The sequence below is a fragment of the Palaemon carinicauda genome, chromosome 1, assembly GCF_036898095.1.
Source record: "Palaemon carinicauda isolate YSFRI2023 chromosome 1, ASM3689809v2, whole genome shotgun sequence".
In the NCBI taxonomy this organism is placed as follows: domain Eukaryota; kingdom Metazoa; phylum Arthropoda; class Malacostraca; order Decapoda; family Palaemonidae; genus Palaemon; species Palaemon carinicauda.
The window spans coordinates 162,249,098-162,266,209 of record NC_090725.1 but is presented as its reverse complement, the minus strand read 5'-3'; the positions used below and the strand labels follow the sequence as shown (position 1 = coordinate 162,266,209).

Here is a 17,112-nt window from a genome sequence, read left to right as displayed (position 1 = left end):
ACGACATAGCGAAGATGCAAAGCGATAAAGTTCACACAAGGGAAAATCCGTCTAAGTAGGGCAGCTACTAAACAAAGGATAAAGACGCGCGTGACGTCATTAGAGCAATGGCGTCCGTTTGTTTACGTCTCGAGTATCAGTAGTAGCCACGAGTGAGATTAGCTGTGGAACGGCTCCCAGCTATTCTCAGCCCTTACACACCGAAGCGTTAACTCTGTTCGGGGTGGAGATAGCTATGTGGCACGACCAGACATGCGTGTCCCCTGTTGTATTACGATGTCTTAAAGGGAAACCTTTGAGATACTCGCTCCAGAAGTTAGAATTCTGTGATAACCTGTGGTTAAATTCTCTGGGAATATCTTAGTAGTCTTATACCCAAGGAAGCTACCAAACAGGAACCTTCCATCAGGACGCCATGGCTTGAGCCCAAAAATATATATATAACTGCCAGGTAAGTTCTATTCATAAAAATGACAAATTCGGAAATAAATTATATTTATCCCTAACTAATACAAACCTGTAGTTAATTATTTGGATATTTTTTCGGCAAGGCTGGAAGATAGGCATTAGACTTAAAATGCGAGGTGGCAACCCTACCTAGCCGCTTGAGTGGGTAGGCCAGGGGTGGCTGGGTACCACTATATACAGTATACTGTCACAGCTGTGAGCTATGTTACTTTTGATTGAAGGCAGGATATTGACCCTGTTTTACCTAGTACACCATATGACTGTGATCTAGGGAAAAACTTCAATACCTCACTAAACTATACAAACTGAGTACAGTCAAACCTTTCGACACGAAGGTATCTGCTTACGAAATTTTCACTCTGCGAAACGAGATGCGAAAAATTTTATGACTCGCATCACGATAAATGTTTCGGACAACGAAAAGAGGTAGGGTGCGAGAGCCTGACCGTGTCCGAGACCGATTTTAAAATTCGCGCCGGCAGCCCGTAAACTCGCTACCATCCTCCCGCGCTTCCATTGCTTATCTCCCTACTCATATGCTAGTTACCACCATGAGATCCTGCTCTCCTATTGGTCAGCATCAACTGTACCGTATCCCATCATGCATCTACCCACTGGCGTTTATAAGTCCCTTTGTTTTGGCAGCGGTATCGTACGCATTGACTTCAGTGTTTGTGATTTCACTTTCCTAACAATTGTACTGGATTGTGTGTGATATTACGTTACATTATTAGTCATGGGTCCCAAGAAAGTTGCTGATGTCCAGGGAAAGAAGAGGATGATGCTTTCCATGGAGAAGAAGATGGAAATAATCCAGAAATACAAGGCTGGCATACAGTTAAGTGTGAACGCGACGGAATATGGCCGAAATCCGTCTACGATAGGAACGATACTGAAGCAGAAGGAAGCTATCACAGCAGAAACACCTTCTAAGGGTGTGACTTTTCTGCAGCAAGAGGAGCCACATCCACGATGAGGTGGAGAGACTACTGCTTGTCTGAATAAAGGACAAAGAAATGGCTAGACACACTATCACCGAAGCGATAATCTGCCAGAAAGCCAGCGCCATTTTCGGTGATCTCGTGTATGTTCAGGTCGAAGCCCTCAAGTCCAGGGCAGGTTTGCATGGTCGGCAGAAGTCAACACACGCACACACACACTAATAAAGAGAAAGCACAAACAAAAAGCAATTAGTGGCAGTCCAAAATAGGCGAGGATGAAGAACGGCAACGACTGTTCACCATCTGACCCAAAAGCAAAGTGAGCTAAATCACAGGTGCGTGATAGGAAGCGGTAGCAAACTACCCCTCCAACCCCCCCCCCCCCCTAAATAGCAGAATGGGTAGATAACCCTCGCTGAAAATTTTAATGGCTCGTCCTTTCATCTTCGCTGAAAGTAATAACCACTAATAAATAACGTAGGTTTGTATTCCAGTTACGGAACAAAATAATAATTACAGTACCTCCAGAGTCTCTGAGGAAAAGACCATGCATAGTCTATCCATGGGAGGAGGAGGCAGGTGTGCAATCCTGCTGTGCCCCAAACTGTAACATCCTGGAGATGCAAAAAGAGAGCTGCAGTCACAGGCACGAGAACTCTAACAGAGTATTACCTCCAGTCTCTCTGTACCTCTAACTAGAGCTCCCTTGTAAGCCATTCCTTATCGGGGGAGACCCGAAAGCCCCAAGGAAGGCCGAAGCAATGAGAGAGACACTCCTAGTGGAGGGCAACATTGCTTTGTTAAAGGAAGTGACTGTGTCTGCACCTACAGATTGTCCGAGGGTCAGTTGAACTTTTTTCTACTCATTCGTTGGAGGATGAACAAGTAGAAACAGCATCAAGTCAAAGGCCAGTTTATTATAGGGTATCGGGAAACAGAAACAGAATGTCTATTCACTCTCGAGCCAAAATAAAAAGCAAAGGTATTTCACCGGTGTGTGCATGAGTGGGGTGGTGGGTCTACCCACCCCTGCTAACTAGTTATACCTCGTTAAAGTCTTTTGGCTAGTTTTCAGCATTCGCCGAAATAATATCCACTGTAAAGAGTGAAAGGGTTTTTATTCGTGTAGGAACAAAAGCTAGTTTCATAATTCTAAAGATCCAGTTTTTCTTTGTTGGTAAGCTTCTTTAGAGTGTAGAATAAAAGAGTTCTTAATAAAAAGAATATAACATATCATTTGAATAAAAAATAAAAAAGTGCAAAGATGTACGCAGCAAAACCTGCTGTACTGTACTTATATATCATAAACCATATATTTATATAGGTTAATTATTGTGAGAATGAAATGAAACCCAATATAATTTTTCTTTCTTAAAAGGACACAAAAATCCTTTCTGAGCTCAATAGGAAAGTTAACAGAATATCTTACATAATAATAGTGATAACAATAAATACTGTACTACGACCTGAAGGTAAATTTTTATTTTGTATGGGCAATTCTAAATAATTTGTTAATACAATGTTGAACTTCATAGAAAATTAAAGTTTAAGAAAATACTAAATCAAATGACCAAGGTGGTGTCTGCCGCCTGTCTCTTTTACAAAGACTACTTGACCTAAAAAACTCTCAGATCAGATCAGAGAAATCAATACTTGTGAATAGCCTTCCTGAGTACTTAGCATTATGTCAAGACAAAGTGAAGAAAAAAAATGAACAAAATTGAAATCATAATTATGTTACAAGAAAAATTACAATAAGAAAATTAGGAAATCTAAATATATAAAACAATTTCATATCAAATCAATCAAAAATTTTCTATTTTTCATGACCATGAATAAAAAATGAAAACATTCAGAGGATTATACACAGTAGGCCATTAACTTGTATAGCAAGCTCCCAAAATTAAAAATACATTTGTGAAAATAAAAAAGATAAAAACAGCAAAGAAAATAAATGAATAACAAGGCATTAACAAAGATGAACTTATATGTACAATAAATAAACACACAGGATTTAGGAAATGGGGTATCTGTAAGGCAATGGGACATGACCAATAAAAAAATATGCTGTTTTAATGAACGAAAATCCACGAGAAAGAGCACAGAAAACATGCACACCGTAACACAGTTGACCAGTCCAAATGATAGTGAAGTGTCAAGAATTCAGAGCAGGGGAAGGGAGTCCCATACAGGAGTAAACACTTGCCTTAATGAATAAATCAGGGTCTCTTTCATCCAATGAGTTACCCAACTCACTCACTCTATTTATATAATATAATATAATATAATATACAATATATATATATATATATATATATATATATATATATATATATATATATCTATATATATCTATTCAAAATTACACTTCAATCTGATGTCATACTTAAAGGGAATTTAAATTTTATACCTTAAATTTGTATTATTTTAGAGTTTTCTTTGATAATGTATTTCTCTTTCTTTCTACAATGATGAATGACAAAATGGTAAAAAAATATAACACAATACTAAACTTTCATACTTTTACACGCTGACTTTAAATAAGCAGGGGAACCATCTATGAAATGCCTTGTGTAGCACACTGTAGATGATAAAGAAGTTTCTTTGCCCCATTTTCCTCAATCCCATATGCCTTACCTACTGGGTTCAAATTTTCCTCCTTTCCTTGTCCTTTCTTCAAACCTGACTGTCAAAACTCTTAACTCAATCAAATTGTTGCTTTCCACTTAACCATACACCATTCAGGTGTGCCAAACTAATATATAAAAAGATTACTTCATTTAAAGATTTTTTTCTGTTCAATGACTATTAACAACTGAAATTTTAAATAAAACCCCAGAGAATTATCTTCATCTGCTATCACTAATTCAGGAAATATTCCCCCTATCAAGAGGCTGTTGTATCACTTCACTTGGGTTGTGACATTTCTCTAACAGTACTTTACCTTTGTGTTGTATTAAGGAACTTATTGACAAATCAAGGAAATTTCTTGAGATACATGTATCTATAACATGTGCACAAAAACAAATTCCTTTTTCAAAATGACAAAATGTAGTACCTATAGTGCTTATGAATTGTTCTGCATTTGGATAAACCAGGAATTTCACGCCATGTTGAAAGGTGGAAGTGTGATGTTTAAAGTAAAAATATAACCAGCAATATAGTGACTGTATGATCATAATGGAACAAGTTAAGGAGGTTTGCGAGTGTTTTGACTCTGGGTAGTTATCATAACAAAAACATACACAATTGTAACAATAATGGTGTAACAATGTGCAGAAAACTAACTTTTGAATGTGTATGTCATATGAGTTTCAGGTAAACAATTATACTCAATTAAGCCAACATAGAGATAAAATTCACAATTAACTTTAATAATAATTTACAGTACATAGTACAATGCCATTCCATAATCAACTTGACATGAAATTCCAATCAGATTCCTAAACTATGAGGAACTATGACTCTCCCAGATATGCAATGCACTCAATTGTAAGCTAACTAATTTATCTTTCCGCACACAAAGTAAAATGAGACTACAGCTTACTAAAGTGAAATAGTTTACAAGCTAATAAAATTATCGGAATAATTAATCAATTACTCTAATTTAAACATATTTGAGATACACTAACTGAAACACTAGCATTTAATCATGCCACAGGATAAAACAACCAATAGTCTAAGACAAGATAATGAGGGTTTAGCCATAGTAATGTATGAAGGCTTAGCTGTAGACTAAACACTGGAAGCATTGTTGGATGCTTTGTCTCAATCATTTAAAAATGAAACTAGCCATTTCTATATTATGATGTAGGGGACCCAAAAGGTATATTGATGGGAATATGCTTAATTGGTCGACATTCATTTCCTAATGTGCTTTGCATTTAATGCAAAAAAAAAAAAAAAAACACCGATTCGGAGTATGACTATACCCTCTTACCTATCAAAAATTTGACACGTATGATGACTATGATACGGTGAGTATGGACACGACATCGTAAACGTGAGGTTTTGATAGCTATTAGTGCTAGGATCAAAACTGTATCATGTGGGATTAACCTATGCTAGCCTACCATAAGATTAACATTAACTAAAGTTTAAGCTTACAAAGCTTAGCCAACCTACCCTGCACTCCAGTACTCAAAAGATACCTTAATGTTTGAAAAATAGGAAAAGGGAAGCTTAAGTCATTCTGATAAGTCAGGGATGCCAGCAGAGCTTTGCCTAAAGACTGCATTCTATGTTAGGTTAGGGAGGGGAAATGTAAAAAGTCTAAGTATAACACTAACAATGAACAGGTAAATATGTCCCACAAACAGGAGGTGAGGCAAAATGACTATTAGACGATGTACAGCCACAGCAGCCTAAATTACAAAAAAATACGAAGGAGCAGGAGGAATCGATATTTACTAGTAATGGCTAACGGGCAAATATTTACCCAGTTGTATGTGTAGCTTTGTCTACATAATTTAATTTCGGTAAAATTATAGTTATGGACGGAATCACATTTACAACAGAAAAAATAGTTTTTCCTATGGTAAATATTGTACAGTACTTTCACTGAATTCGACCTTTATTTCAACAGCAAATACACCAAAAACCTGTTAGACCACCTAAGAATGGGGATAATTTCTAGAAATCTAATGGTTTTTGTTCAGCCGTGAGCTTGCATCACTCGCGGAAAAAGAAAAATATAAAGCTCCTGTGTATAGAGTCCTTTCAATACACGTCATCAAACTTCCGGTCCGCCATCTTGGAGGGCATACAAAGACGCGTTCAGTGAATAGCTATGGTTGAGCTGTTGAATATTTAGCCATTTCATCACATTCACATTCACACAATGCCCAGTTTTTGCGCTATTGTTGGCTGTGGGAATCGAGGACGAAGAGATGACAAGAGTTTCTACCGCATACCGGCAGTTATTCAGAATCAGGACAAAGATACAGAAGAATTATCCAAGTGCAGACGTGACTTGTGGTTGACCAGAATATCACGGGCTGATCTACGTGAATCCTCACTACCCTAAGCACGTATCTGTTCTGATTATTTCATATCAGGTCAGTTTCGGCTAGGCCCTAAAAGTATCATTATTCCTGTGTAAACATGCTATATCCGATCGCATGGGTGACTTCAAAAGTATCATCGTCAGTTCAGTGTGTAGTGTGTGTGGGGGAGGGGGCATCTCAATTTTTAAACATCAAAAGGGGCATCTCAGATTTACAAAACAAAAATTAAAAGCGCCCATATTGGCTATATTAACAAAGGCTACTTACCTAGGTCTCTCTTTCGCCAAGGTGCTCATGCCTATATATAATTAAATGTATATTTACATTTATTTTAATTTGTGTATTAAATTGTGCAGACATACAGGCCTATGTGATGAATAAACATTGATTATAAATAATAATAATAATATCTGAAAGCTGGTTTAATCCGAAGGGGTCTTCAGCTTATATATGAAACATCGAAAAAATAATCAAACTTGCGCATTTAATTGCAAGGAGGCAAAACGATCATCCAAGAGCATTACAATAGAGTTTGTCCATCATATGTTTATATGTATAAAAGAAATTATAGCATTTGTAACCAAACACAAACACAATGGTTAGGCATGAACTGATAAAGATTTGACATAATAATGCAAAACTTTTACATACATTTTGACAATAAAAAATTATAATACACAAGGTTAGGCTAAATGATCAATATTAGCATTATAATTATAAACACTCTCTTCATCGGCACAGTGTTTATCTAATTTTGGACTTAAAAGCATTAAAGGGAAAAACAACAAATTCTGGAAGCAGATTATTCAATGGAAATGTATGCCCACTCATGTTCTGGGTTGGCCGACAGTACCAAGTAGTTCACCATATCAATGTATGAAATACTGGGAAAATCCTCAATATTTTGACTGAATGAATTCTGCATCTGGTATGGATCTAGGCCATCAATTAGATCGAGTTTCTGCTTGTAAAAACGCTTATCATCACCCGACAATTGTTTGACAAAGTCGCTCTCATTGTCCATATTCGCTGTAGCAGCCGCCATGTTTTCGCTTTGTATGCCCTCCAGCATGGCCGCCGGCGATTCCCAGTGACGTCATTGAAAGCACTCTATTGGCAAGCGGTACATGCTGAGCTGTGCATGCTAACCCGATTGATTATTATTTCTTAGATAATTAAGTATTTATTTCCAGTGACAATGAAGTGTCATTCTTGACGAAAACCAATGTTTTCTTATAGGAAACACCTGTTATTTAGTAGAAAAGCTTTTTCTGTCCGTAAATATAATAAACCTCTATTTCTATCTTAGCACATGTATTTTCAATTTACCTAGCTTAATCCACCTTAGCAAGTTTATTCCTAACTTACCCTACCTACCCAAGTACATACACACTGATATTTACATAACTAGTCCATACGTCATAATACTCACATAAAAGTAGAAACAAAACTAAAATCCTCTCAATATTCTTAACAAAGAAACACAGCAATTCTTTCAAAATGGGACAGGAATCAAACACACAGGCCTACAGTAGGTTAGTTCCCATACATGTGTCATTTACAAGGAAGTGTTTGAGAAACTGATAAAAGGTCCTGTAAGGAGCCTTTGGCAAAGAAGGCAGCTGAAAGCAACTATTAAAATACTTGACAAAACTCAGTTTTCCGTACAACCAGCAAAATAGAATATGTCAATCGAATCATTATTGTGGCCTTTATGGGTAGGGGCTAACAGAGCCCACAGTTGGGTAAGCTTTTGAACACTTAATCCCTATTCCAACCAAAGGTATGATTAAAACACTACTCCAATTCCAATGACATTAGTTTATAATAATAAAGGGGTTAACTACGGTGAAAAGGCGTTGGCATGATGAGAAAATTCTGTGGGTCTGACTGAACTAGAAGTCATTGAAAGGGAAAATAATAAAAAGCAAGATAGATGTAAACATTGGCCACAGGGTGAGGATTTCACTCACTTTGAACGTGAAGTAGGCCTACAGAGAACTGTCTTAACTCTGGAATTTCCTTGAGAATCTCGTCCGTGACTAAATGGATGCCTCTGTGCTGTGGTCTTAGTTTTATCTTCCTCTGAAACCAGGCTGACCCGATTTGGATTCCTCTTGTGGAGGAAGCCATGTTTGATGTGGTCCACTCCTTCGGACGTTATCACACCGTCTTGACTCCGTAATTCCCTCACTAACAGCCCTATCGGACCATTATGGAGTCACTGACAAGGTTAACTAGGGTCCATTATTGTGAATTTACGGGGTTAAAAGGGGACCAATTAACATACAAGGGCAGAACGGGGAGGAAATGTTACTGCAGCCGTTCCACTGCTTTTATCACCGGTTCATTCTGTCACTTTCAGGGGTTGGTCTCTGCAACTGGTTTCCTCTACTTTAGTTTTTTTTTTCATCTCTCCATTTTTGAAAATAGATAGTTTTGCATGTAACTTTTAGCTATAAAATTTTTATATGATTATAACTATTTTCTTCAATAAAATAAAAACTCGGGACACTGTGCGTCATTCGGATAAACAACGTAACAAGGATGAGCACCATCATATGATAATGGTTATTTCATTCATGGTTGGTTCAATGACACCACAGACAAGTCAGAACTATCAAGTGGAATATAATTCACTGCACAAAATGGATAATATATAAAAGGATTTAGACAAAATCCAAGAGACACAAGAAAAAAATTCAGTGCATTAAAGTAAATGTATAATGTACGACTGCACAAAACCTCAACAATTCTGATTAGGCATATTCTGAAAGGATTGGGTTTAAAGATCATGATATTGTAAAGGCTTTCATCTACTGAAACCAATTTCAATTATCGAGACAAATTGGTCTCTGAGGACTCGGTTATTACTAAATCACAAACTTATGTATGTCAACATTTCAAACTCAGATCAGATATGCAAGCAATGTTAGTAGCTTGCAGAAATTAAAGTGTTATTTCAGATTTATAAGAAACTGTGGTTTATGAAAGAATTTTAGCTTTTCCAGTGTACAATTCAAAAAAAAAATCTTATAACGTTTATGGTGTCGCTTAAAAGAATTAGTCTGAAGTGAATAGTTCCAACTTTACTACGGTAACTCGTGAGTGTTCAGGAGCATAGTGATGCTCGTAATGGCCATGACTACCACCAGATGGCAGGGACAGGATGTCTAAAGAGCCAGTCCCAAAGATGACAGAAGATTTGCGCAAAAGTGTTTACGTTATAATAATAATGCACTTTTCTTGCATAAAATTATAATATTCTACATTTCGCATTCTGCATGCTTTACTTTGAAAGGTTATCTGGACAATATTTGAATTGGTAAGCGATTGATGTTGCATCTACAATCATTCTCAAATTGTAATTTTATAGACATAAAGTTAATCTTATAGTTTTATGTTTGTAATGAAGTGATTACTTATATTAGGTGTATTGTTATTAATGATGAGATCACTAAAAGAAAATAAGAACACTTAAAATTCAATGAAATTGTTCTGACCTCTGCAAGACGTTTCCAGTAAACAAACAGACGAACGCACTCTCTCTCTCTCTCTCTCTCTCTCTCTCTCTCTCTCTCTCTCTCTCTCTCTCTCTCTCTCTCTCTCTCTCTCTCTCTCTCTCTATGATACACACGCAATAATATATATATATATATATATATATATATATATATATATATATATATATATATATATATATATATATATATATATATATATATATATATATATATATATATATATCACTGTATATAACAATAATAATTGATAATGATAATATTTATTAGGTGTGTAAATAGACTAAAAAAAAATATTCTTAGACCGATTTCTTCTAATACATATAGGCTTCGTCAAAGGTTTAATTATGGTACATTATAAGAGTGTGTACCTTTTTTGTGTATCTTAGGTGGTTCATCGTGTACAGTATACTATTCTACATGATAACAAATAGATATATTTTTGTTTATTGATATATCCTCGATGTGATATGCTTACATACATATGCTTAAACATACCATACAGGACATACGACCGAAATTAAAAGGATGATAAACATTGGCTGGAGAGCCTTTGATAAACAAAGTGAGATTATGAAAGTAAAATGTTACTTTCTCTAAGAAGAAAAATATTTAATCAGATGATCCTACCAGTATTAATTTATGCACTGGAAACTTAGAACTTTATTAAATCCTTAGAACATAAGCTAGTTACACTCTATGGAAAGAATGATGATATGGAGACACAAGAGTGAACTAAAGTAAACGATATTCTAACAACATGTAAGAAAAACAAATGAACATGGGCAGAACATGTAATGAGAATGACAGATAATCGATGGACATTTAAAAAATCAGAATTTGTCCCGAAAGATTGCAAAATAAACATGTGAAAGATGACAAGACGGTGGATTGACGAGCTAAGAAAATTTTCGGGTATAAAATGATACAAAGACCAGAAGCAGACAGGAGTGGAACGAAATGTCTGAGGGTTTGGCCACACCAAGCGCGACTAGCGGTGAGGTTTCCGCGGCAGATTGAAACCTAAGGTATCGTATGTGGGTGGCCGTATTGGAGGCGCGAGAAGCATCCAACCGCTACGGCTGCCGCCAAGCTATGTTTCATATTTTAAGAAACCGTGGCGGTTTCGAGCATCTTCAACCAAGATTATAAATTTTTTCATCAGTTTCTGAAGGGGTACGCATTCAGTTGTTCGCTTCTAGCCAAGGCTAATAAAAAAAATTATTGGGAGGTGTTTCGGAGAGTAAAAATAAGTTAAATAAATGGAAGATATGACAATCAACTACAAATGGATGGTAATAAAACAGTGGGTAGACCTATGCCTTTTTGTGCTTTGCAATCTATTTAATCACCATTTAATGTCTTTATATATATATATATATATATATATATATATATATATATATATATATATATATACAGTATATAACAATAATAATTGATAATGATAATATTTATTAGGTGTGTAAATAGACTAAAAAAAAATATTCTTAGACCGATTTCTTCTAATACATATAGGCTTCGTCAAAGGTTTAATTATGGTACATTATAAGAGTGTGTACCTTTTTTGTGTATCTTAGGTGGTTCATCGTGTACAGTATACTATTCTACATGATAACAAATAGATATATTTTTGTTTATTGATATATCCTCGATGTGATATGCTTACATACATATGCTTAAACATACCATACAGGACATACGACCGAAATTAAAAGGATGATAAACATTGGCTGGAGAGCCTTTGATAAACAAAGTAAGATTATGAATGTAAAATGTTACTTTCTCTAAGAAGAAAAATATTTAATCAGATGATCCTACCAGTATTAATTTATGCACTGGAAACTTAGAACTTTATTAAATCCTTAGAACATAAGCTAGTTACACTCTATGGAAAGAATGATGATATGGACACAAGAGTGAACTAAAGTAAACGATATTCTAACAACATGTAAGAAAAACAAATGAACATGGGCAGAACATGTAATGAGAATGACAGATAATCGATGGACATTTAGAAAATCAGAATTTGTCCCGAAAGATTGCAAAATAAACATGTGAAAGATGACAAGACGGTGGATTGACGAGCTAAGAAAATTTTCGGGTATAAAATGATACAAAGACCAGAAGCAGACGGGAGTGGAACGAAATGTCTGAGGGTTTGGCCACACCAAGCGCGACTAGCGGCGAGGTTCCCGCGGCAGATTGAAACCTAAGGTATCGTATGTGGGTGGCCGTATTGGAGGCGCGAGAAGCATCCAACCGCTACGGCTGCCGCCAAGCTATGTTTCATATTTTAAGAAACCGTGGCGGTTTCGAGCATCTTCAACCAAGATTATAAATTTTTTCATCAGTTTCTGAAGGGGTACGCATTCAGTTGTTCGCTCCCAGCCAAGGCTAATAAAAAAAATTATTGGGAGGTGTTTCGGAGAGTAAAAATAAGTTAAATAAATGGAAGATATGACAATCAACTACAAATGGATGGTAATAAAACAGTGGGTAGACCTATGCCTTTTTGTGCTTTGCAATCTATTTAATCACCATTTAATGTCTTTATATATATATATATATATATATATATATATATATACCTGTATATATATATATATATATATATATATATATATATATATATATATATATATATATATATATATATATATATATGTGTGTGTGTGTGTGTGTGTGTGTGTGTGTGAGTGTGTGTGCATGTATAAAACCACAACAAATCTAAAAGATGAAGTAGAGAAATTTCAAATATAGAAAAAAAAATCGTATATACCTTTAGATAATATATCTTTATGCAAATCTAGTTAATTATGGAATAAAAGGGACAATGATTTTACGAGAACTTTGTCATATTCGAAGCAATTATAATGGCTGGTAAGAGAGAGATTGAGGTTGTCTGTTGTTCAATGCTTGTTTTGTGAGCCTGAACCTAAGAAGGCTGTTGCCAACAAAGAATCAAAAGACTTATGTCATACACAGATATTCATAAAATTTGTCGTCGTACAAATGAGACTGGCAATATTAATTGTAAAATTAACTTATTTTTCCTTCTCTGTTTATTAAAATCATGAATCCAAACTATTGTATAATCTATTGTTCAGTTTAAAACAAAGATTTTCAATCAATAGTAATTGTGGAAATTCTTTCCACGCTTTATTTTAGTTACCCCCGTTATTCCATTTTTTATTTGTGTTTGTTATTTTCTGGGTTTTACGCATCTCTTTTTTCATTTTTTTCCCTTTGTAACCTTCATTATCATATCCTTAAATATTCATTGCTGCTAACATGTCCATCATTCCCCTGTAATGCTTTACCTTTCATTACCTCATTCTTCTGTAGATGATTTTCTCTCATTTCGTGAGCTCACAGTACATTGCTTGACGATGCAACCGACCGTCGACAATTTAAAAAAAAACAGCACTTGGTTGCGTTCTGTTCCAAATGCTCTTGAAGCTTTGTATGTTTAACCGCAATTGGTTTGTATTTAAGTAACTCTTTAATTTACGTAACTCATTGATCTTAGCTTATTGCTATTTACATCTCAGTACCTATTTATAAGTCTGTTTAGCTAGGATTGTTTTCTGTGTTATTGAACATCACTAAACGCCACTTAATTTTTTTGTATGTATATTAATTTTTATAAGCGAGACATTGGCATGAACGTTTGCTGCACTGTAATACTTCAGCACTCCTTGTTGAATTGCGTAAACAATTTTGGGTTCCCCAAATGCGGCAGTAACTCAAGAAAATTTTGCGCCGTTGCATCCATTGCCGGAAGGTGCAAGCGGCCCCGTGCCCAATGCCTCCATTACCCCAGTATCATCCCGATCGCCTCATTTCAAGAGTGCCCTTCCGAGTAACTGGCTTAGATTTCACTGGAGCTTTTAAGATATACAATTCACATGTAGATTTTGTTTACATCTTGCTTTTCACCTGCGCAGCAGCCAGAGCCGTAGCTCTAGAAGTCACAACTTCGTTAACGGTCATTGAATTTGTGCAAGCAGTGCGCAGATTTGCCGCTCGATTTGGTATGCCACACTGTATCGTCTCTGATAATGCTTCCACTTTCCAAGCTGGTCAAACTCTTCTAACTGAACTTATGCATCACCCTGTAATTGATGGGTTTAAATCTTCCCATAACCTGACCTGGAAATTCATCACTCCCCGTACCCCTTGGTAGGGAGGTTTTTATGAAAGGCTAATAGGCTTCACCAAACTTAATTTAAGGAAAGCCATGTATCACTTGTATCTTACCTATAATGAATTTGTCACTTTGGTACAAGAAGCCGAATGCGTTATCAACGATAGACCTTTAGTTTACTTGGATGTCAACGACGTTACTGATACCCTCTTCACTCCGAGTCATCTGCTTTACAGTTGAACCCTCTCACTTGCTCCTCAGGTCCTTATGACTGACCTCAATGACCCCACATATAGGGAAGGGAACAGCCTCCCAGCTAATTATCAGAAACTCACAAACATGTTGCAAGTGTTTTTAAAATGATGGACCCAGGATTATGTCCATTCCCTTCGTGAACGTCACATAAAAAATATTCGTACCCACCCTGTACCTCCTAAAATTGGAGATTTATGTTTGTTAATTTTGGATGAAGTAAATCGGGAAGATTATCCCATGGCCCGTATTCTTGAAACCTACCCCGGTCAAGATGGTCATATTAGATCTGTGAAGGTGCGCACCCCTCATGGAATATATGTGCGTCCCATTAACCGTCTTATCCCATTGGAGATAAATGTCGCAGGTCCCTATATCACTGAACTGGAGCAAGGTGGTCCTGACTCGCTCACGACACCCCAGTTACCAGATCCTCCCTCAGAGGACCCTCTAAATGATGATTCTTCTGATGATGTCGCCCTTCTTCCCAAACCTGATCCTGTGTCCTCTCAAGGGCAACCTCGTAGGGCAGCGGCAGATAAAACCCCTGCCTTATTCCAGAAAGTGCTGTAAATTTGAAAGGGATGGGGAATGCCCCCTTCCTTCCGTACCCTCCACCTCTTGTTAGTGGACCCCCCCCCCCTTTCTCTCTCGCTCTTACTTGGCAGGGTGTGGAAATTCTTTCCACGCTTTATTTTAGTCACCCCCGTTATTCCATTTTTTATTTTTTGTTTGTTATTTTCTGGGTTTTACGCATCTCTTTTTTCTTTTGTTTCCTTTATAACCTTCATTATTATACCCTTAAATATTCATTGCTGCTAACATGTCCATCATTCCCCTGTAATGCTTTACCTTTCATCACCTCATTCCTCTGTAGATGATTTTCTCGTGAGCTCACAGTACATTGCTTGACGATGCAACCGACCGTCGACAATTTAAAAAAAAACAGCACTTGGTTGCGTTCTGTTCCAAATGCTCTTGAAGCTTTGTATGTTTAACCACAATTGGTTTGTATTTAAGTAACTCTTTAATTTACGTAACTCATTGATCTTAGCTTATTGCTATTTACATCTCAGTACCTATTTATAAGTCTGTTTAGCTAGGATTGTTTTCTGTGTTATTGAACATCACTAAACGCCACTTAATTTTTTTGTAAATATATTGATTTTTATAAGCCAGACAGTAGGATTTCTTTATAATTACTTTCCCCTGGAGTTTCAAGAATGATCTTTGTATTTATAAAAAGCACCCTGCAGCGAACCACGTACTCATGGAAATTTGAAGAAGAGCTCGACCTTCTTGAACCAGCTCAGTGGCGGCAGGGAGAAGCGTGCGAGTGGCCCACTTAAATACCAGGAAGCGTGGAAGGCGGACGTAGGCATAGCCTCTTCATTTGAGACGTCGTTTTAAGATAGGCGTCGGTTCAACTACCTGTTGGTCAACCATTTACTAACCAACAGCATGCCTTACTTTGTGCCATTATTCAGAAGATAGGATTACGAAGACAAAACACGTCAGTGCAGAAGTGAAGATGCACCGTGTTGTTAACAGTTTACAAGATCCTTCCACTTCAACGTCTACAATCAACCCTCAAGAGCGTGAGTACTAATTAACGGTGCTCAACCTTGGCCAAGGAACTGTCCCCCCTCTTTTCCTAGCCTTTATTTGACGAAGTGCACATTTAGCTAGGAAGTCATGTTCAAACTGTCTGGTTTAATCATCCATGGCGTGTCCATTACTATAAGTTGTGTTCCCGTTCCCCTCTATCAAGTTTGAAATTTTTGCACAAGAGGAATGTGTTCAAAGTAGTGAGTAGAACTTTTGGTATTATTTCAGTCACCATTTTTACTTTCATTGGTTGATTAGTTATTTGATTATTGATTTACGATTTAATTGGTTTGACCATTTTCTTGGCATTTTTCATTTTTCATATGCCATGCGGTCTTTATTCAAATTTCAATTAGGTAGTTTTGCTGTTTTTTCCTGTGTCAGTTAGGTGAAAATTCCTGTTGTACTTTATGGAAATAAACGCCATTTTTAGGTTAAAATTATTAACTGTTTTTAACTTGACCTTTAGGCTACATTTTGAAATGACTAAATGAGTTATCACATGAGGTGAGATATGACTTAAGGGTAAGTTTATATTTACGTCAATCTAAAGCTATCGGTATCAATCCTTTATTGTAATGTTCTACGGTATTACCTCCCGGTGGTCCTTAGGACGTTTTGACTTTTGCAGTACTGCTCCCCCTAACTCTTTGTGAAACTGTTGTTAACGTAACTGATTCACTACAACCACACTTGATTGGGATTTACTATTCTGCGCCCTGGAGTAGCGTCTGAACATCAAGGTGATATCGGTGCCGACAGTCCTGGTATAGAATAATCTTTGGACTTAAACGTGTGTAGGGAAAGCAAACCGTCTTCGTTGCGGTTCTCTAGTTTGTCAAGTGTGAGAGTGTTGGCGCTCTATCCTTCAGGCTCGGGTCCGGAAATCAGAAACGGGGAGGCCTTTCCAGGAATTATTTCCCACAGTAATTTCCTATTCAAACACTATCGTGTTATGCTTGCGAGAGGTTATCTTCGACTGCTGAGAGGGAGGAGGCAAGAGTGGTGTAACGGTTCTGGTGTGGCCACGCAACATTTTGTCGCTGGCCTGCTGCACAAGTCATGCCTCTACCTAGACGCTCATTGCGTGCGGTGTTGTTGAAGCCTATGGCTGATGATGATGGTAATGATATCCATGATCTGTATTTTCTGATAATCTCGCCAAT

At 36.8% G+C, this 17,112-nt stretch overlaps 1 protein-coding gene across 1 annotated transcript in view; it reads right to left on the bottom strand.

Annotated features, from left to right (window-relative positions):
* LOC137652818 (UPF0047 protein YjbQ) overlaps positions 1-8,832 on the bottom strand; it is a 68,413-nt gene extending 59,581 nt beyond the window's left edge. Inside the window, exon 1 of the mRNA XM_068386227.1 lies at positions 8,389-8,832. Coding sequence (XP_068242328.1) covers positions 8,389-8,548 — 160 coding nt within the window. The 5' untranslated portion in view covers positions 8,549-8,832. The remainder of the gene's footprint in view (positions 1-8,388) is intronic.
* Positions 8,833-17,112: the final 8,280 nt, after the last annotated feature.